At 49.5% G+C, this 17,592-nt stretch overlaps 1 protein-coding gene across 1 annotated transcript; it reads left to right on the forward strand.

The window, feature by feature from the left end:
- Positions 1–16,115: 16,115 nt before the first annotated feature.
- Positions 16,116–17,051, forward strand: LOC134640682 (olfactory receptor 52D1-like). Its single transcript, XM_063492584.1, has one exon. The coding sequence runs from the start codon at positions 16,116–16,118 to the stop codon at positions 17,049–17,051; it is 936 nt and encodes a 311-aa protein (XP_063348654.1).
- The last annotated feature ends 541 nt before the right edge of the window (positions 17,052–17,592 follow it).

Consider the following 17,592-nt stretch of genomic DNA (forward strand, 5'->3'; position numbering starts at 1 on the left):
TTACAGAAGTAAGTATCAGGGTCAACTGTACTAAGGGGTGGGGTTACAGACTCAGATCCCACCACCCTTTAGTCGTTCAAGGCAGCCTGTGCGCCTCTTCACCCCTACATAGCTGGGCTAGTAGCCCCTTACAAGTGGCGTCACGAACAGGATCAACTTATTGGCTTGGGGTTGTTACAGTTGTTGTCGTTACAGAACTAAGGTAAACATGTCTGAGCTAGAAGATTTGAAAAAGAGCTTTGATGAACTACAGGCGAGGCTTGCAGAGCAGGCAGGTGCCTTACAGCAGGCACGAGAAGAGCAGAGGGAGGCTCTTTCTCTCGCAAAGGCAGTGATTGATCAACAGGCCCAAGCTTTAAAAGCCCCGACAGCAATCTATGTCCACCGAGACCGCAAACTGACAGATTTTAGTGGTTGCCCTGGGAAAAGTGGAGATGATTGTGTTGAAGGTTGGATTGCTGCAATGAGGTCTGCATTCCAAGTCATGAAGGTGCCAGAGGAGGACCGTGTAGAGTTAGTTAAGCAACACTTAAAGGATGAGGCTAGGGCAACCGTTAAGTTCATGCTGGGTGGGGCAGGAGAGTCTGTTGAGGAGATATTTGACGTTCTCCTCCAAACCTATGGAGACAAAATCCCAATAGGTACCAGGCTAAAGGAGTTCTATGAGAGAAGGCAGTTGTCTGGTGAGACTGTCAGAACTTATGCCTATGACTTACAGGAGAAGCTGGCTCTGATTAGGAGGCGGGAACCTAACCGCGTCCCTGACTCAGAGACCGTGTTGAAGGAACAGCTAGTATTGGGCTTGCGGGATGACCTTTTGAGACGGCAGATGAAAAGGAGGGTTAAGGAGGAGAAAAGCCTAACCTTTATTGGACTGCTGCAAGCCGCAGTTGACTGGTCGGAAGAAGAAGAAGCCCAGTCCTCTCTCGCCTCCCAAAGTAGGCCCAAGGCTAGAGGCGCAGTGAATGCTGCAGCACCGGCTGAGGATAGACCATCCCCCCTCACCATGGAAATGCTCCATGAGGAGATTAAGAAACTAGCTGCTCGTCAGGAGGAGTTATACGTAGCACTACAGAGTAGGGAAGGAGGGAGCAGTCAGCAGAGTGCACAACGCAGGCGAGTACCCCTAAAAGACAGCGAAGGGCGATACATCTGCTACAGCTGTGGGGAACCCGGCCATACTAGCCGGCGCTGTGCCAAAAAACTAGACGCAGGGGCTTTGGCTCCTATCCCCACGGACCCGACTCAGGTGGTATTTCCTGGCAATCCAAACTCCAAGGATGGGGCGAAGAAACACCCCACCACACCGACCATTGGGCGCCAAGCAGCCGAGTGTCTTGTGACCGAGGTGGAGGAGAGCCTCAAAAGGAGTGCTCTTGGGACGTGCCGCACTGTTCACCTTAAGATAGGGGGGGTGAACACTACCTGCCTCTGGGACACAGGGTCGAATGTTACTGCTATTACGGAGTCCCATTTCCGTAGGTGCTTTGGGCCACAGGAGCTGAGGTCTGCAGACTGGATCGAGCTCACAGCAGCAAATGGGCTCGATATTCCTGTTTTGGGCTGCTTGGAGGCCGAGATTGAATGCGCCGGCAGAGTGGTTGGCAAGAAGTGCATTTTTGTACTCACCGACACTCACCCCCAGCTAGGCAAAGCTAATGGGCTCCCAGGCATTGTGGGGATGAATGTTATAGAAGATCTCGAAGCGCTTTTTACCTCGGATGGGGGTTGTGTCCAAATGGATCCTTACGCTCCCGACGAGACAGAGGCCACCGTCCGTAGGTTAATAGCCCGGGCGAGGAAGGAGACCCCCCGTACGGGTCCGGGTGGAAAAATTGGGTTCGTCAAGGTGGCTGGCAGGGAACCCATCATCATTCCCCCGATGAGCGAGAAAGTGGTTGAGGGCCGTTGCAGGGTCCCACCTAGGGTTGAGTGCCAAGTGTTGGCGGAGGCGGCAAGAGAAATAGAGCTGCCGAGGGGACTGTTAGTTGCCAACACTCTTGCGACGACCAGTGGTGGGAGAATTCCTCTCAGAGTGATGAATACAAGTGAGAGGGCTGTCAAGTTGATGCCTAGAGCCAGGCTTGCAGTTGTTAGCAAGCCACGAGCTATACTCCCCAAAGAGGTTGTCCAAGTGGAGGAGAGAGAGGGGGCGCTCGTGGTTAAGCCGTTGGGACAGGGTGAGAGCGTAGGGACAGGGGGCGAGGTTATGCAGCTACCGGTCCCTGTGCAGGCTAACACTCAGGATCTCACGGAGTTGCAGTGTCAAAAGCTTTGTCAGCTATTAGCCAAACACAAAGGCGTATTCTCAGCAAGTGAAATTGATTACGGCTATACCACCACTGTGACACACAGTATCCCTACAGAGGCACCCCCTATCAAACAGAGGCACCGAAGGGTCCCACCCCATGTCTTTCAGGAATTCAAGAGGCATGTTCAGGAACTCGTTAGCCAGGGGATCCTCAAAGAGAGCTCAAGCCCATGGGCCTCACCTGCGGTGGTAGTTATTAAGAAAGATGGAAGTGTTCGGTTCTGCTGCGACTACAGGCGGCTGAACGAAGTAACGTGCAAAGATGCATACCCACTTCCTCGCATTGAAGAGTCGTTGGACGCGCTTGGCAACGCGTTGTTATTCTCGACCCTGGACCTGACCGCAGGCTACTTCCAAGTGGCCATGAGCGAAGCGGACAGAGGAAAAACGGCGGTTACAACACCATTTGGCTTGTTTGAATGGACTCGGATGCCATTTGGCTTGTGCAACGCCCCAGCCACTTTTCAGAGACTGATGGGTATGGTACTGGGGGACCTCAGTTTCGATATACTCCTCGTCTATCTCGACGACATTATAGTCTTCTCCCGGGACTTTGACAGTCACTGCGAGAGGCTTGAGGCGGTGTTCGAACGTTTGAAGCAGCATGGGCTGAAGTTGAAGCCGACCAAATGCTTCCTTCTGCGTCCGGAAGTTAAATTCCTCGGCCACGTGATTTCTGCTAAAGGCGTCCAGGTAGATCAAGAAAAGGTCAAGGCCCTGGAGGCGTGGCCGGTCCCAAGGAGTGTGCGAGAGGTGAGGCAGGTGCTTGGATTTATGAGCTACTACAGGCGGTTCGTGCCAAGGTTTGCTCAGTTGGCTAAACCTCTGCATGCCCTGGTTGGGAAGGGGTTGAAAGACACGACAAGGGGCGTCCAGACGTTTGTTTGGACTGGCGAGTGCCAGGAAGCATTGGATGAGCTGAAACGGTGTTTAATGTCCCCACCAATCCTGGCCTACCCCGACTTTAGCCTACCCTTCATATTGACCACAGATGGGAGTCTGCATGGACTCGGGGCTGTGCTTAGTCAAAAGCAAGGGGGCGTTGAGCGTGTGGTAGCCTACGCAAGTCGTGGGCTAAGGGGCTCCGAAAAGAACGACAAGTATTACAGCGCATTTAAACTGGAACTTCTTGCGCTTAAATGGGCTGTTACCGAGAAATTCAGGGACTACCTGATGTTCGCCAAGTTCACGGTGGTTACGGACCATAACCCGCTGCGCTACTTGGCAACGGCTAATCTCGGGGCTGTTGAGCAGCGGTGGGTAGCACAACTCGCTGAGTACAACTTTGAGGTGTGTTACAAGCCCGGGCGGCAAAACACGAATGCAGACGTGCTCTCCAGGATTCCTGACCAGGAGGAACCCGAGCAGGAGGACACGGACAAGGACTTTATTAAAGTGGGTCCTGAGGAAGTGCGTGCATGTCTGTGGCCGGCTAGTGCGGAGAGGGATGGTAAGACTGACCTGAAGGCCAAGGTGCAAGTGACTGTGGGAAAAGCTCTTGGTGGGCAAAGTTGGGAGGAGGTGGAAGCGGCACAGAAAAATGATTCAGTTGTTGGGCCCGTGTATCGGGTGATTGAGAGGGGCACTGGGATGAGCCATGCCGAACTTTACATGTTAACACCGAGCACGAGGCGACTTCACCAGCAGTTTGACCGCCTTAGGCTTTATAAAGGTGTGTTGTATAGGCATGTTAGGGACCCCCGTGATGGAGAAGAGATCAGGCAGCTCATTGTCCCAGAGATTTTGCAACGTAAGGTATATGAGAACCAGCATGAGCATGGGGGGCATTTCAGTGCAAAGAGTACCCTCGCCGTGATGAGGAGGAGCTATTATTGGCCTACAATGAGTAAAGATGTTCAAGACTGGGTTCAGCAATGTAAGCGATGTGCTTTGGCAAAGGATATCTTTCCTAACCACAGGGCCCCAATGACCTGCAGCAATGTCACAGCACCCCTGGAGGTCCTTGCTATGGACTACACGGTGCTGGAGAAGTCCTGTGGGGGATATGAAAATGTCCTTGTTCTTACAGACATGTTCACCAGGTTCACAGTTGCTGTCCCCACCAGAAACCAGACTGCCGAGACGACGGCAAATGCTTTGCTAAAGCACTGGTTCGCCTACTACGGGTGTCCAGCCCGATTGCATTCAGATCAGGGAAGAAATTTTGAGGCTAGTGTCATAAAAGAGTTGTGTAAGGCTTATGGGATTGCCAAGAGTCGCACCAGCCCCTACCATCCGCAGGGCAACGCGCAGTGCGAGAGGTTTAATAGGACCATGCACGATATGCTTAGAACACTGCCACCAGAGAAAAAAAGGGATTGGAAAACATACTTGCCAGAGTTGGTTATGGCATATAACACTCGTGTGCACTCCTCCACTGGTTATGCACCTTTCTACCTCATGTTCGGGAGGGACGCAAGAATGCCCCTTGACCTCCTGGGAGGAAAAGACATGAGGGAACCTGAGGCAGACAATCTGGATGACTGGGTCAGGGATCACCATGAGAGGCTTAGGACAGCTGTGAAGGTAGCAAACTCAGCTGCTCAGGAGGCCTCCAGGAAGAGGAAAAGAATCTATGATCGAAAGTCCCGCGGCGCTCTACTTCAGTCAGGTGACCGGGTGCTGTTGCGCAACCACAAGCCCAGGGGTAGGAATAAGATCCAGGATAAATGGGAACCAAACCCTTATTTGGTGGTGAAGCAGAACCATCCCGATATCCCTGTGGTCACAATCAAACCAGAGAAAGGTGGCTCGGTGAAGGTCGTACATAGGGATCAGCTCAAGTTGTGTACTTTTCAAGCGCCGACACGGCGGTTAAGGCATGTTAATAGGCTACCAGCAGAAGTGGAGTCTGACACGGACTGCATGGAGGTTGTTTGCGTTCCGCCACCCCCGTGTGTGTCAAATCCGAACGCTCACATTGCCCCAGGGGTCGGCGAGGTTGGTAACTGTGTTTCCCAGGGGTTGGAGCCAGATTTAGCGGGGGAAGTGCAAGCAGCTTTGACTCCGGGTGAACAAGAGGAGAGTGATGGGGCCTCAGTGGCGAGTGACGAAATGCAGGAGGGGCAGGGTGAAGTCTTGCAGTCTGAGCGTCCATTGAGGCGAACCAGAGGGGTACCCCCTGCAAAGTATAAGGATTATGTTATGAAATGAGGTAGTGGGCCACTGTTGTGTTCATTTGCAATGTAATGTAAGTTGTATGTGAATGATATAGAGTGTTACTGAACAAGTGAGTTAATATGTGTTATTCTGTGTTTGTTGCAGGGATGCACGGCCGGAGACGTCGCTGGTGTGGCAGGGTTTAGTTGGGGGGAAATGTGAGGGCACGTACTTATAATTTGTGGAGAACTGCCATGTAGGGTTTTTAGCAGCCTGCCTGAATGAGCCAAGGGGAAGTGACGTATTGGGGGAGTGTTCGTGCACGCGCGAGGGAGAGCGAGCGGGTTGCGGTAGGAAGCGCGCGCGTGCCTTTACAGCGAAGACACCAGGAAAGTCCGGCGGTCAGAACCAAACCCGAACGAAGAGTAACCGGGAGGTTACGGTGCCGCAGTGAGTCTATGCGGAGTTTCCCCCTGTGTGTGGAATCCGGCTCCGGTCACCGCGCGCGGCGCTGGGGTGCTGTGTCAACGGAGATAGCGCAGAGTTTGACTGTAGAGCACAGATAGAAAGCGAGGCAGCACGGCCGCCTGGCGAAGAGCTAGCGTGTTTTCGGGAGGGGAGTTGGACGGCTTGGCTTCGCACTGCCGGGGACGGCCGGAGCTCCGATGCATTCCGCGGACCCGATGTTTGGATTACCCTGCCGCTCAGACGACGTTCTGGCCGTTCACCCTGCTCCAGCTGGCTGTATGCGAGAGCATCGCTCTTTTCTAACCCGCTGGTTCTTCACGCCCGTTTCTCTGGAGGCGAAGGTACAGTTTCTGTGTTCTTTGTTTCTTTGTTTTTTTGCGAACCTGTGACTGGATGTTCTATTCCGGCTGTGGGATTTCTGGGCAGCCTAACAGACTTGAACTCTGGTTCGCGACAGCTACCTCTAGAACTGTTTATTGGGTCCACATACCAGAAACAATTCACTGGATCGGATTGTAAAGACTGGAATTATTTTTTTGTGTTGTTGTTTAGATATTGCAAGTAATGTGATGAAACTGTGTTAACCATTCTAAATAAGGGAATTTCTGTGTTAACCTTAATTGTTCTTCTGTATTGTGATCTTTGCTCCCTTTGTCTGTGACTAGTGTGGTTTGGGGGGGGGTTGAGGACTCACAACAATTGGGTCACACCAGCCTGTTTGATTTATTTTATTTTATTTCTTTTATTTCTTTGGTCCTGGGGGAGTTTTCGGGCCTTCGCCGTTTGCTCTCCGGGGCCCTGTTAGGATTGATAATCAGTTTTGATTTACGAGGACCATCCGAACAAATAAAAGGGGCCACGTTGTTTAAAAAGTTGTTGTTATATGCTTCTGTCCAACCCAGGTTGCCTTGGAGTAGGGGCACCCGAGTTGTCCGGTTAGGTGCAGAACAAAACAGAGGAAAGCGAGGCTGCGCTAATATTCAGCGCGCCTGGCACTGTTGGTTTCGCAGGTTTGGGCCCCGGAGCCCTTCTTCTTCTTCTGTGCCTGTAGCAGCCAGATAGCTAAAACTATTCTTACAGAAGTAAGTATCAGGGTCAACTGTACTAAGGGGTGGGGTTACAGACTCAGATCCCACCACCCTTTAGTCGTTCAAGGCAGCCTGTGCGCCTCTTCACCCCTACATAGCTGGGCTAGTAGCCCCTTACACATAGCGCGGCGGTGGGTGTGGATAATTTTGCCGAAAAAAAAAAAACGGCGGAAGAGGGGCGCCGGAAGAGTAAACTTGTAAAAGTAAGTACTGAATATTATGTCACTTGTTTATGCGCAAATGTTTAATAATGAAGAACATTAAAACATTACTGTTGGCCACATGTCGGCAAAGTTATGTGACATTAGCGATATTAGTACTAACTTGGTTTTAAAGCCTTTAAAATATATGCCGTTCAATAGTTGACCTTAATCTTACAGAGAATGTGATGATTTCATGGATATTTAAAGTAAGCACTGAGAGAAAGTTAGTAATGCCAACATATTAAAAGAACAATATTTGTCTCTTATATATAATACATTTATATATACAGTGTCAAAGGAACCTGTCTTTGAGTGAAGATTTAAGGTGACAGGAAATACAAATAAATGCAGCTTGAATCCTTACTGAAGCTCAGTATTTATAACAGAGTTCATTCACTGCTGTAATAACTAATAATGATTGAAAATGAGATGACTTTAGTCTCATGAACAACATTAGCTAATTGTTATTTACTAGCTAATCTTAAAATGACTGTTCAGTACAGAAATGAAGCCCAATAATCATGATTTCACAGTCCCGTGGTCTCAGCCTTAGATACTTATCAAATCGAAGCTCATGTAGAAACAAACAAACAAATGAACAAAAGATTTTCTACTTCATTTCTGTCAAATAATGCTGTATGAAACGTCTCCAGCTGTTAGTATCATGGTTGCTAGGCAACCTGGGCAGCGCGACGGAGGCTAGATCGTCCCATTTCACAAGCCTCGCACTTCCGGCCTTAGCGGTCTTTGAGTACGCGGCCCTTGTGGACCATTAAGGCTGCGTACTTTAAGGCTGCAGACCCTGAATTGGGATACAGCCCCTGTTTTCTGTGCCAGCTAGTGATGGGATTTCCGGCTCTTTTTAGAGAACCGGCTCTTTCGGCTCGGATCTCTAAAAAGAGCCGGCTCTTTCGGCTCCCATCCGGGTCTTCAGGTTGTTTTGTTGCTTTAATTTATTTATTATTAACAACAATATAAAATTATGCACAAAAGGAATTACTAATGTAAAAAAAATGTGGTTTTATTTATATATGTTTATATATAAATACATACGGTGTCCTCTAGAGACAAACTCCGAAGCACGTACAAACAGAGCTACCTAGATCACTTAAATTACACAATTGAAAGCATATGTGTGTTGTTTGTGTATTTATACACAAGCACTCATATATTGAAATAATTCAAATAATTAAAAAAAAAATGTTAATTTACCTGTTACTACCACACACCAAATCCGGTCATTGGTACTTCCTGGCTTATGTAGCCACTAGGTAACAAAAGCTCAACACTGCCCCTAACATCCTGGAGCACTTCTGTTGTGTTTTGTACGTGCTTCGGAGTTTGTACGTGTTTTGGAGTTTGTACGCGCTTTCGGGGTTTGTACGTGCTATGGAGTTTTTACGTGTTTTTGAGTATGTGCGTGCTTTGTCTTTAGGGGCCACCGTAAATATACTTTTATTAATTCACTCCACATAAAATGTAATAAATAAATCATATAATACAAAAACCAACTATTTACATTTTAAACTTTTAACGATTTAAATTTTCAGCTTTTTCCTTTTAAACAAATTTAAAGTGAAACAACACAAAACACTGCAAACCACTACACAATTAAATATAAATTAAAATATGAAAACAAAAAGAAGATGCACATTTCCTGTCATATAGGCCTGCATGAATAAACTTTCTGAATCCTTTATCATCCGCAAATGAAAATAGTTGTGGATGATTACTATACCTTTCTAATGTGACATTGTTGTCCCTGGCTCTCTTTCTGTGTTTCCCTCCTGCTCTGTTCCTGTGCTACTGAGAGTGTAACTACCGCCCCCCCTCTTCCCAGTGCAAAGCACAAAAAAAGTGCGAGAGAGAGGGTGAGAGAGAGAGAGAAAAAAACAAAAAAACACCAGCGGATCCCAATAAGGAGTCGGTTCGCGTCGTTCACTTCAAAGAGTCGGTTCTAAGAGCCGTTTCGTTCGTGACCGACACATCACTAGTGCCAGCCTGTCTACCAGTGTATTATGTTCCAGTTCATTCCATGCATCATTAGTTAGTCTAAGTTCAGCCGTGTACTCACCTGTCTCCAATCGTTGTCATCATTAGTCATTTATTTAAGCCCTCTGTTCCCTTCAGTCCTTGTCGTGTCATTGATGTTGTCTCTACGCTATACGTGTTTCCAGTCCAGCCAGCCAGTTCAGTCAGGTATTCAGTTCAGTCAGTCCTCCGTTTCATGTCCTGTTTATCCGCTCATCATAATAAACACTAGCCTTCACCTATCTGTGAGTCCAGCGTTAGGGTCCTTCTTTCCTGGCATCCACACACAACACAAGCCCTTACAGAATGACACGCGTGCTACGAAGACACTCTGTGGACTCGGACCTTTTTGAGCGGCAGGAGGCAGCGCTTCCTGCCGCTTCCACCCGCTGCCTCACCTGCACCGGAGCATTCGCCGCGGAGAGTTGGGGTCGCTCGCCGCGCTTCGGCCCTTACTCTCTCGCCGCTCCCCTCCTCGCTCGCCCAACAGCCGCTTCATTCACGGGACCTACCACCTCGCTGTGCCACAAGGACTCCGCCTCCCACCTCGGCTCTACGGAGGCTCCTGCGTTCGGCGGCTCCGCTGTTTTCGCAACGGAGAAGCGAGGCTCGCGTCGCCGTCGCTCTTCCTGCTTGGAGCAGCAGTGTCCGGTGGTGAGCGAAACCGACTCATTTTTTCTTTTTCCACACCGCAAGCCAGAGACTGTTCACCATTCACCTAGGCAAAAGACTGTTTACTGTGACTACATTCTAGATTATTCAATTAATACTCACATCCTGCCTCCGAAGAGACTGCTCCACCATCCCAGGCCACTGCTAAAGACATTATCACCGTTAAACCTGGTAATCTCTCCCACTCACCACCATTTCCTCACCCATTACTCAACCTTTTTCTGCTAGCAGGGCAGCTCAGATCATGCCTTCCACTCCACCTGTTTCACCTTCTCAGGTGAGGGCAGCTAAGGCTCAGACTGTCCCTGCAGCACCTCCTCGGGTGGCTAGGGCCCAGCCAGCACCCACTCCTGTGCCAGCTCCCAGGAGGAGGGCAGCTGTGACCCAGTCTACTTCCACACCCATTCCTGTTTCTCAGTTGGGGGAACTGGTGTCCAGCCACCTCCCGTGCCTGTCCCAGCGCCAAGGCTGAGGGCAGCCAGAACCCAGCCTGACCTCCCTAGAGGCTTGGAAGAGCTAGCCTCTCCACCCGCCAATCTACCACTTCATCCACCTCCTCATCCAGCTTTTCACGCCCTAGCTCAATCCCTAGTTAGGGTAGGTGATCTGTTTCCACTTCAAGCACCAGGTTTGCTAGCCCAGGCTGCAGCACTGTCACCATCTTTAGTTCAGCCATTAGCTCCGTTAGCCTCACCAACAGTAGCTCAGTTTCCTGTCCTCCAGTCACCTGCAGCTCGGTCTCCTGCAGCTCGGTCCCCTCCAGTCGTCCGGTCTCCTGCAGCTCGGTCCCCTCCAGTCGTCCGGTCTCCTGCAGCTCGGTCTCCTCTTCAGTCGCCCGGCCCGTCGCCCCTCTTCAGTCGCCCGGCCCGTCGCCCCTCTTCAGTCGTCGGATTCGGCATCAGCGGCCACCTTCCAGGCCGCTGACAGGACCTTGTCGCCAGTGTGGTCGGCCTCCGGACCTGCTCAGCCGCCTCAGCCGCTGGCCACATGGCCGCCCGCCAGAACTGTTTTGGCTACCTGCCTGGACTGTTTTATTTTGGACTCCGTCCCTCCGTCCTGGACCCCCTCCACCCGCCCTGGTCTGGTCTTTCTTCCTTTTGGCCGTCAGGTGCCAGCCTTTGAAGGGGGGGTTCTGTCAGGGTTCCTGGCTCGTTGACCCAGCGCTTTCAGTTTTGTCATGGTCAGTTTATTTTCCACATCCATGTTTTTCACTTCCTGTTTTCTGTGCCAGCCTGTCTACCAGTGTATTATGTTCCAGTTCATTCCATGCATCATTAGTTAGTCTAAGTTCAGCCGTGTACTCACCTGTCTCCAATCGTCGTCATCATTAGTCATTTATTTAAGCCCTCTGTTCCCTTCAGTCCTTGTCGTGTCATTGATGTTGTCTACGCCATACGTGTTTCCAGTCCAGCCAGCCAGTTCAGTCAGGTATTCAGTTCAGTCAGTCCTCCGTTTCATGTCCTGTTTATCCGCTCATCATAATAAACACTAGCCTTCACCTATCTGTGAGTCCAGCGTTAGGGTCCTTCTTTCCTGGCATCCACACACAACACAAGCCCTTACAGAATGACACGCGTGCCACGAAGACACTCTGTGGACTCGGACCTTTTTGAGCGGCAGGAGGCAGCGCTTCCTGCCGCTTCCACCCGCTGCCTCACCTGCACCGGAGCATTCGCCGCGGAGAGTTGGGGTCGCTCGCCGCGCTTCGGCCCTTACTCTCTCGCCGCTCCCCTCCTCGCTCGCCCAACAGCCGCTTCATTCACGGGACCTACCACCTCGCTGTGCCACAAGGACTCCGCCTCCCACCTCGGCTCTACGGAGGCTCCTGCGTTCGGCGGCTCCGCTGTTTTCGCAACGGAGAAGCGAGGCTCGCGTCGCCGTCGCTCTTCCTGCTTGGAGCAGCAGTGTCCGGTGGTGAGCGAAACCGACTCATTTTTTCTTTTTCCACACCGCAAGCCAGAGACTGTTCACCATTCACCTAGGCAAAAGACTGTTTACTGTGACTACATTCTAGATTATTCAATTAATACTCACATCCTGCCTCCGAAGAGACTGCTCCACCATCCCAGGCCACTGCTAAAGACATTATCACCGTTAAACCTGGTAATCTCTCCCACTCACCACCATTTCCTCACCCATTACTCAACCTTTTTCTGCTAGCAGGGCAGCTCAGATCATGCCTTCCACTCCACCTGTTTCACCTTCTCAGGTGAGGGCAGCTAAGGCTCAGACTGTCCCTGCAGCACCTCCTCGGGTGGCTAGGGCCCAGCCAGCACCCACTCCTGTGCCAGCTCCCAGGAGGAGGGCAGCTGTGACCCAGTCTACTTCCACACCCATTCCTGTTTCTCAGTTGGGGGAACTGGTGTCCAGCCACCTCCCGTGCCTGTCCCAGCGCCAAGGCTGAGGGCAGCCAGAACCCAGCCTGACCTCCCTAGAGGCTTGGAAGAGCTAGCCTCTCCACCCGCCAATCTACCACTTCATCCACCTCCTCATCCAGCTTTTCACGCCCTAGCTCAATCCCTAGTTAGGGTAGGTGATCTGTTTCCACTTCAAGCACCAGGTTTGCTAGCCCAGGCTGCAGCACTGTCACCATCTTTAGTTCAGCCATTAGCTCCGTTAGCCTCACCAACAGTAGCTCAGTTTCCTGTCCTCCAGTCACCTGCAGCTCGGTCTCCTGCAGCTCGGTCCCCTCCAGTCGTCCGGTCTCCTGCAGCTCGGTCCCCTCCAGTCGTCCGGTCTCCTGCAGCTCGGTCTCCTCTTCAGTCGCCCGGCCCGTCGCCCCTCTTCAGTCGCCCGGCCCGTCGCCCCTCTTCAGTCGTCGGATTCGGCATCAGCGGCCACCTTCCAGGCCGCTGACAGGACCTTGTCGCCAGTGTGGTCGGCCTCCGGACCTGCTCAGCCGCCTCAGCCGCTGGCCACATGGCCGCCCGCCAGAACTGTTTTGGCTACCTGCCTGGACTGTTTTATTTTGGACTCCGTCCCTCCGTCCTGGACCCCCTCCACCCGCCCTGGTCTGGTCTTTCTTCCTTTTGGCCGTCAGGTGCCAGCCTTTGAAGGGGGGGTTCTGTCAGGGTTCCTGGCTCGTTGACCCAGCGCTTTCAGTTTTGTCATGGTCAGTTTATTTTCCACATCCATGTTTTTCACTTCCTGTTTTCTGTGCCAGCCTGTCTACCAGTGTATTATGTTCCAGTTCATTCCATGCATCATTAGTTAGTCTAAGTTCAGCCGTGTACTCACCTGTCTCCAATCGTCGTCATCATTAGTCATTTATTTAAGCCCTCTGTTCCCTTCAGTCCTTGTCGTGTCATTGATGTTGTCTACGCCATACGTGTTTCCAGTCCAGCCAGCCAGTTCAGTCAGGTATTCAGTTCAGTCAGTCCTCCGTTTCATGTCCTGTTTATCCGCTCATCATAATAAACACTAGCCTTCACCTATCTGTGAGTCCAGCGTTAGGGTCCTTCTTTCCTGGCATCCACACACAACACAAGCCCTTACAGAATGACACGCGTGCCACGAAGACACTCTGTGGACTCGGACCTTTTTGAGCGGCAGGAGGCAGCGCTTCCTGCCGCTTCCACCCGCTGCCTCACCTGCACCGGAGCATTCGCCGCGGAGAGTTGGGGTCGCTCGCCGCGCTTCGGCCCTTACTCTCTCGCCGCTCCCCTCCTCGCTCGCCCAACAGCCGCTTCATTCACGGGACCTACCACCTCGCTGTGCCACAAGGACTCCGCCTCCCACCTCGGCTCTACGGAGGCTCCTGCGTTCGGCGGCTCCGCTGTTTTCGCAACGGAGAAGCGAGGCTCGCGTCGCCGTCGCTCTTCCTGCTTGGAGCAGCAGTGTCCGGTGGTGAGCGAAACCGACTCATTTTTTCTTTTTCCACACCGCAAGCCAGAGACTGTTCACCATTCACCTAGGCAAAAGACTGTTTACTGTGATTACATTCTAGATTATTCAATTAATACTCACATCCTGCCTCCGAAGAGACTGCTCCACCATCCCAGGCCACTGCTAAAGACATTATCACCGTTAAACCTGGTAATCTCTCCCACTCACCACCATTTCCTCACCCATTACTCAACCTTTTTCTGCTAGCAGGGCAGCTCAGATCATGCCTTCCACTCCACCTGTTTCACCTTCTCAGGTGAGGGCAGCTAAGGCTCAGACTGTCCCTGCAGCACCTCCTCGGGTGGCTAGGGCCCAGCCAGCACCCACTCCTGTGCCAGCTCCCAGGAGGAGGGCAGCTGTGACCCAGTCTACTTCCACACCCATTCCTGTTTCTCAGTTGGGGGAACTGGTGTCCAGCCACCTCCCGTGCCTGTCCCAGCGCCAAGGCTGAGGGCAGCCAGAACCCAGCCTGACCTCCCTAGAGGCTTGGAAGAGCTAGCCTCTCCACCCGCCAATCTACCACTTCATCCACCTCCTCATCCAGCTTTTCACGCTCTAGCTCAATCCCTAGTTAGGGTAGGTGATCTGTTTCCACTTCAAGCACCAGGTTTGCTAGCCCAGGCTGCAGCACTGTCACCATCTTTAGTTCAGCCATTAGCTCCGTTAGCCTCACCAACAGTAGCTCAGTTTCCTGTCCTCCAGTCACCTGCAGCTCGGTCTCCTGCAGCTCGGTCCCCTCCAGTCGTCCGGTCTCCTGCAGCTCGGTCCCCTCCAGTCGTCCGGTCTCCTGCAGCTCGGTCTCCTCTTCAGTCGCCCGGCCCGTCGCCCCTCTTCAGTCGCCCGGCCCGTCGCCCCTCTTCAGTCGTCGGATTCGGCATCAGCGGCCACCTTCCAGGCCGCTGACAGGACCTTGTCGCCAGTGTGGTCGGCCTCCGGACCTGCTCAGCCGCCTCAGCCGCTGGCCACATGGCCGCCCGCCAGAACTGTTTTGGCTACCTGCCTGGACTGTTTTATTTTGGACTCCGTCCCTCCGTCCTGGACCCCCTCCACCCGCCCTGGTCTGGTCTTTCTTCCTTTTGGCCGTCAGGTGCCGGCCTTTGAAGGGGGGGTTCTGTCAGGGTTCCTGGCTCGTTGACCCAGCGCTTTCAGTTTTGTCATGGTCAGTTTATTTTCCACATCCATGTTTTTCACTTCCTGTTTTCTGTGCCAGCCTGTCTACCAGTGTATTATGTTCCAGTTCATTCCATGCATCATTAGTTAGTCTAAGTTCAGCCGTGTACTCACCTGTCTCCAATCGTCGTCATCATTAGTCATTTATTTAAGCCCTCTGTTCCCTTCAGTCTTTGTCGTGTCATTGATGTGATTCTGCTACGTCCAGACGAACAGAATCAACTTTTGGAGATAATTATTTATTTTGTTTTTGACAGGTTTACAAGTACTGCAATTAAATGGGCAACTGGAAATATTACTGAAGTTGCATTTGCTGACCCTATAGTGTCCATACAGACTGTTATCAAGTCCTATCCACTTCATTAGCTCTATAATAAAAATATTCCAACATTTCTGTGAGCATTTTGGTCTAGCTTATTTCTAAGGAAAGAAGGAAAAAAAATAGGGTGGCGCTGTACATAAAAGATCTTCACCACTGTTTCCTGCCAAGAATAGATGTTAGTGTTCCAAGCATAAATGTCATAACACAGAGCACATACTGTTTTTTGCAATGTTCAATTAGGCCGATTATGTCTGATTTCCACGTGCACTTTTGTGCATGTCCTTAGTGAGATGATAATACATTTTTGATTCTCCACAAACCCTGTGAGGCAGTGCTTAAGTCACAACTAACAATCTAAAGATGAGCTTTAAGATAACACCCAGTACTCCAGAGATCTGCCTGCTGTTCAAAATCAAACCTATAAAGCCTTGAATGTTTTATCGGGTAGTCAAAGGCAGCACTAACATAAGTCGATAAAGATGACTGCTTTGTGTGTATGTGGTTTAGATATAATTTTTATTGTGCATTGAAGTGAATGAATGCTTTTTTGCTCTGTTGCCTTTGAGTATTTGAATTCCAGACTACAGGCAAAAATATTATAACATGTTATCAGAAATGCATAATATAGACAATGTGTAATGCTTAACCATAGTGTACATGGACTCAGTTATCCAGCACGAAGTTATCATGGTTACAGTTTATGAATAAAATGTAATCATAACATTTAATGTTTTTTCCTCTTATGATTTTTTTGTTATTATGTTCATTAGTGTGATTGCTAAATTGAAATGCATAAATATTTTCTCCCTAATAAACAATGAAGTGATGATTGATTTCTGAGTTTTATAAGTAGCAAAAGCTAAGAAATGAACAACCGATACAACGCATCCTCTTTTTTACAGATTAATGTCTTTAATCTCTCTTCTGAGAGTGTTTTTCCTGCATTTCTTTTTGCAACTCTGAGTTACCTGATCATACTATTTTGCAACCTTACTCTAATCCTCACCATTGTGCTGAATAAATCTCTGCATCAGCCAATGTACCTAATTCTGCTGAATCTTCCTATTAATGACCTTATAGGTTCATCAGCTGTCTTTCCACAGCTCATCAAAGAAATACTGAGAAACAGTGGGATAATGCAATACTCAGCTTGCGTTGCTCAAGCTTTCTTTATCCATATCTATGCAGCAGGCACTGTGTTCAGTCTGAGTGCAATGGCATATGATAGATACATTGCCATATGTTACCCACTGCAGTACAGTGCCGTGATGACTAATGCCCATATCATGAGAATAATCACCATTGTATGGATGAGTTGTTTAGTTTTAATTGCTGTGCTTTTTTTCTTACTTTTGCGTTTGCCTCGTTGTCGATCTGAAATGACTCACATTTACTGTGATAATCCATCTCTGCTGACTTTGGTCTGTGCTGACACAACTATTAACAATGTCTATGGCCTTTTGATAGTTGCTCTTTCACAATTAGTGGCTAATGGAATGGTTTTCTATACATATCTCCGGATCCTCATAACATGCTTTAGATCTAAACGATCAGATACAAAAGCCAAAGCTCTGCAGACATGTGCAACACATCTGATTGTTTTTCTCTTGTTGGAGTGTCTTGGTCTTTTCACCATCATATCATATAGACTAAGTAATGTTTCACCCCATTTCAGAAGATTTATGGGTTTGTCAACTTTAATTTTTCCCCCAACACTGAATCCAATCATCTACGGTTTGAAAACAAAGGAAATTCGAGAAAAGGTGTTGAACTTTTTAAAGACTAGGATGTTTTCATCTTAATGCACTCTTTCAAAAGAATCTGATGTAACATATTGAAACATTGGACATTTTTCACCTTCATTGTCCTCCTGTTATGTGAAATTATATTGTATGTTATTGTTTACTCAGTCACATCCTTTTCTCTCAAAAGCAGTGCACATTAAAATTTCTGAAATCAAACAATTTTTGAAAACAACAATACAAGCAATTAACATCTGATTAATGACTGAAGGTAATATTTTTTAGTGTCCGTTGTTACTTTATCATTAGTGTTTGTCATTATACCATTGTATAAAAAGTAAATGCACACTTGAAGTTAATTATAATGTTTTTGCTTTTTATGTTGTATTTCATTTTTCTAAATAAATAAATAAACACTGTTTAGTAGGTACTACAATGATTGATAATAATAATTTCTGATTTGGTTTTAGAATTATGTTGTCAAATAATGTAACTTAAACAGGTGTTGCCCTGCAGATAAGATACTGTTTTTATGCACTGATTATCATCCATCCATCCCATCCATCTTCATCCGCTTATCCGAGGCCGGGTCGCGGGGGCA

The sequence above is a fragment of the Pelmatolapia mariae genome, linkage group LG14 (assembly GCF_036321145.2).
Source record: "Pelmatolapia mariae isolate MD_Pm_ZW linkage group LG14, Pm_UMD_F_2, whole genome shotgun sequence".
NCBI classification, from domain to species: domain Eukaryota; kingdom Metazoa; phylum Chordata; class Actinopteri; order Cichliformes; family Cichlidae; genus Pelmatolapia; species Pelmatolapia mariae.

What these genes read in the sequence shown, in the direction of transcription:
- LOC134640682 (XM_063492584.1), top strand. Translation starts at nt 16,116, where the DNA reads ATGAACAACCGATACAACGCATCCTCTTTTTTACAGATTAATGTCTTT.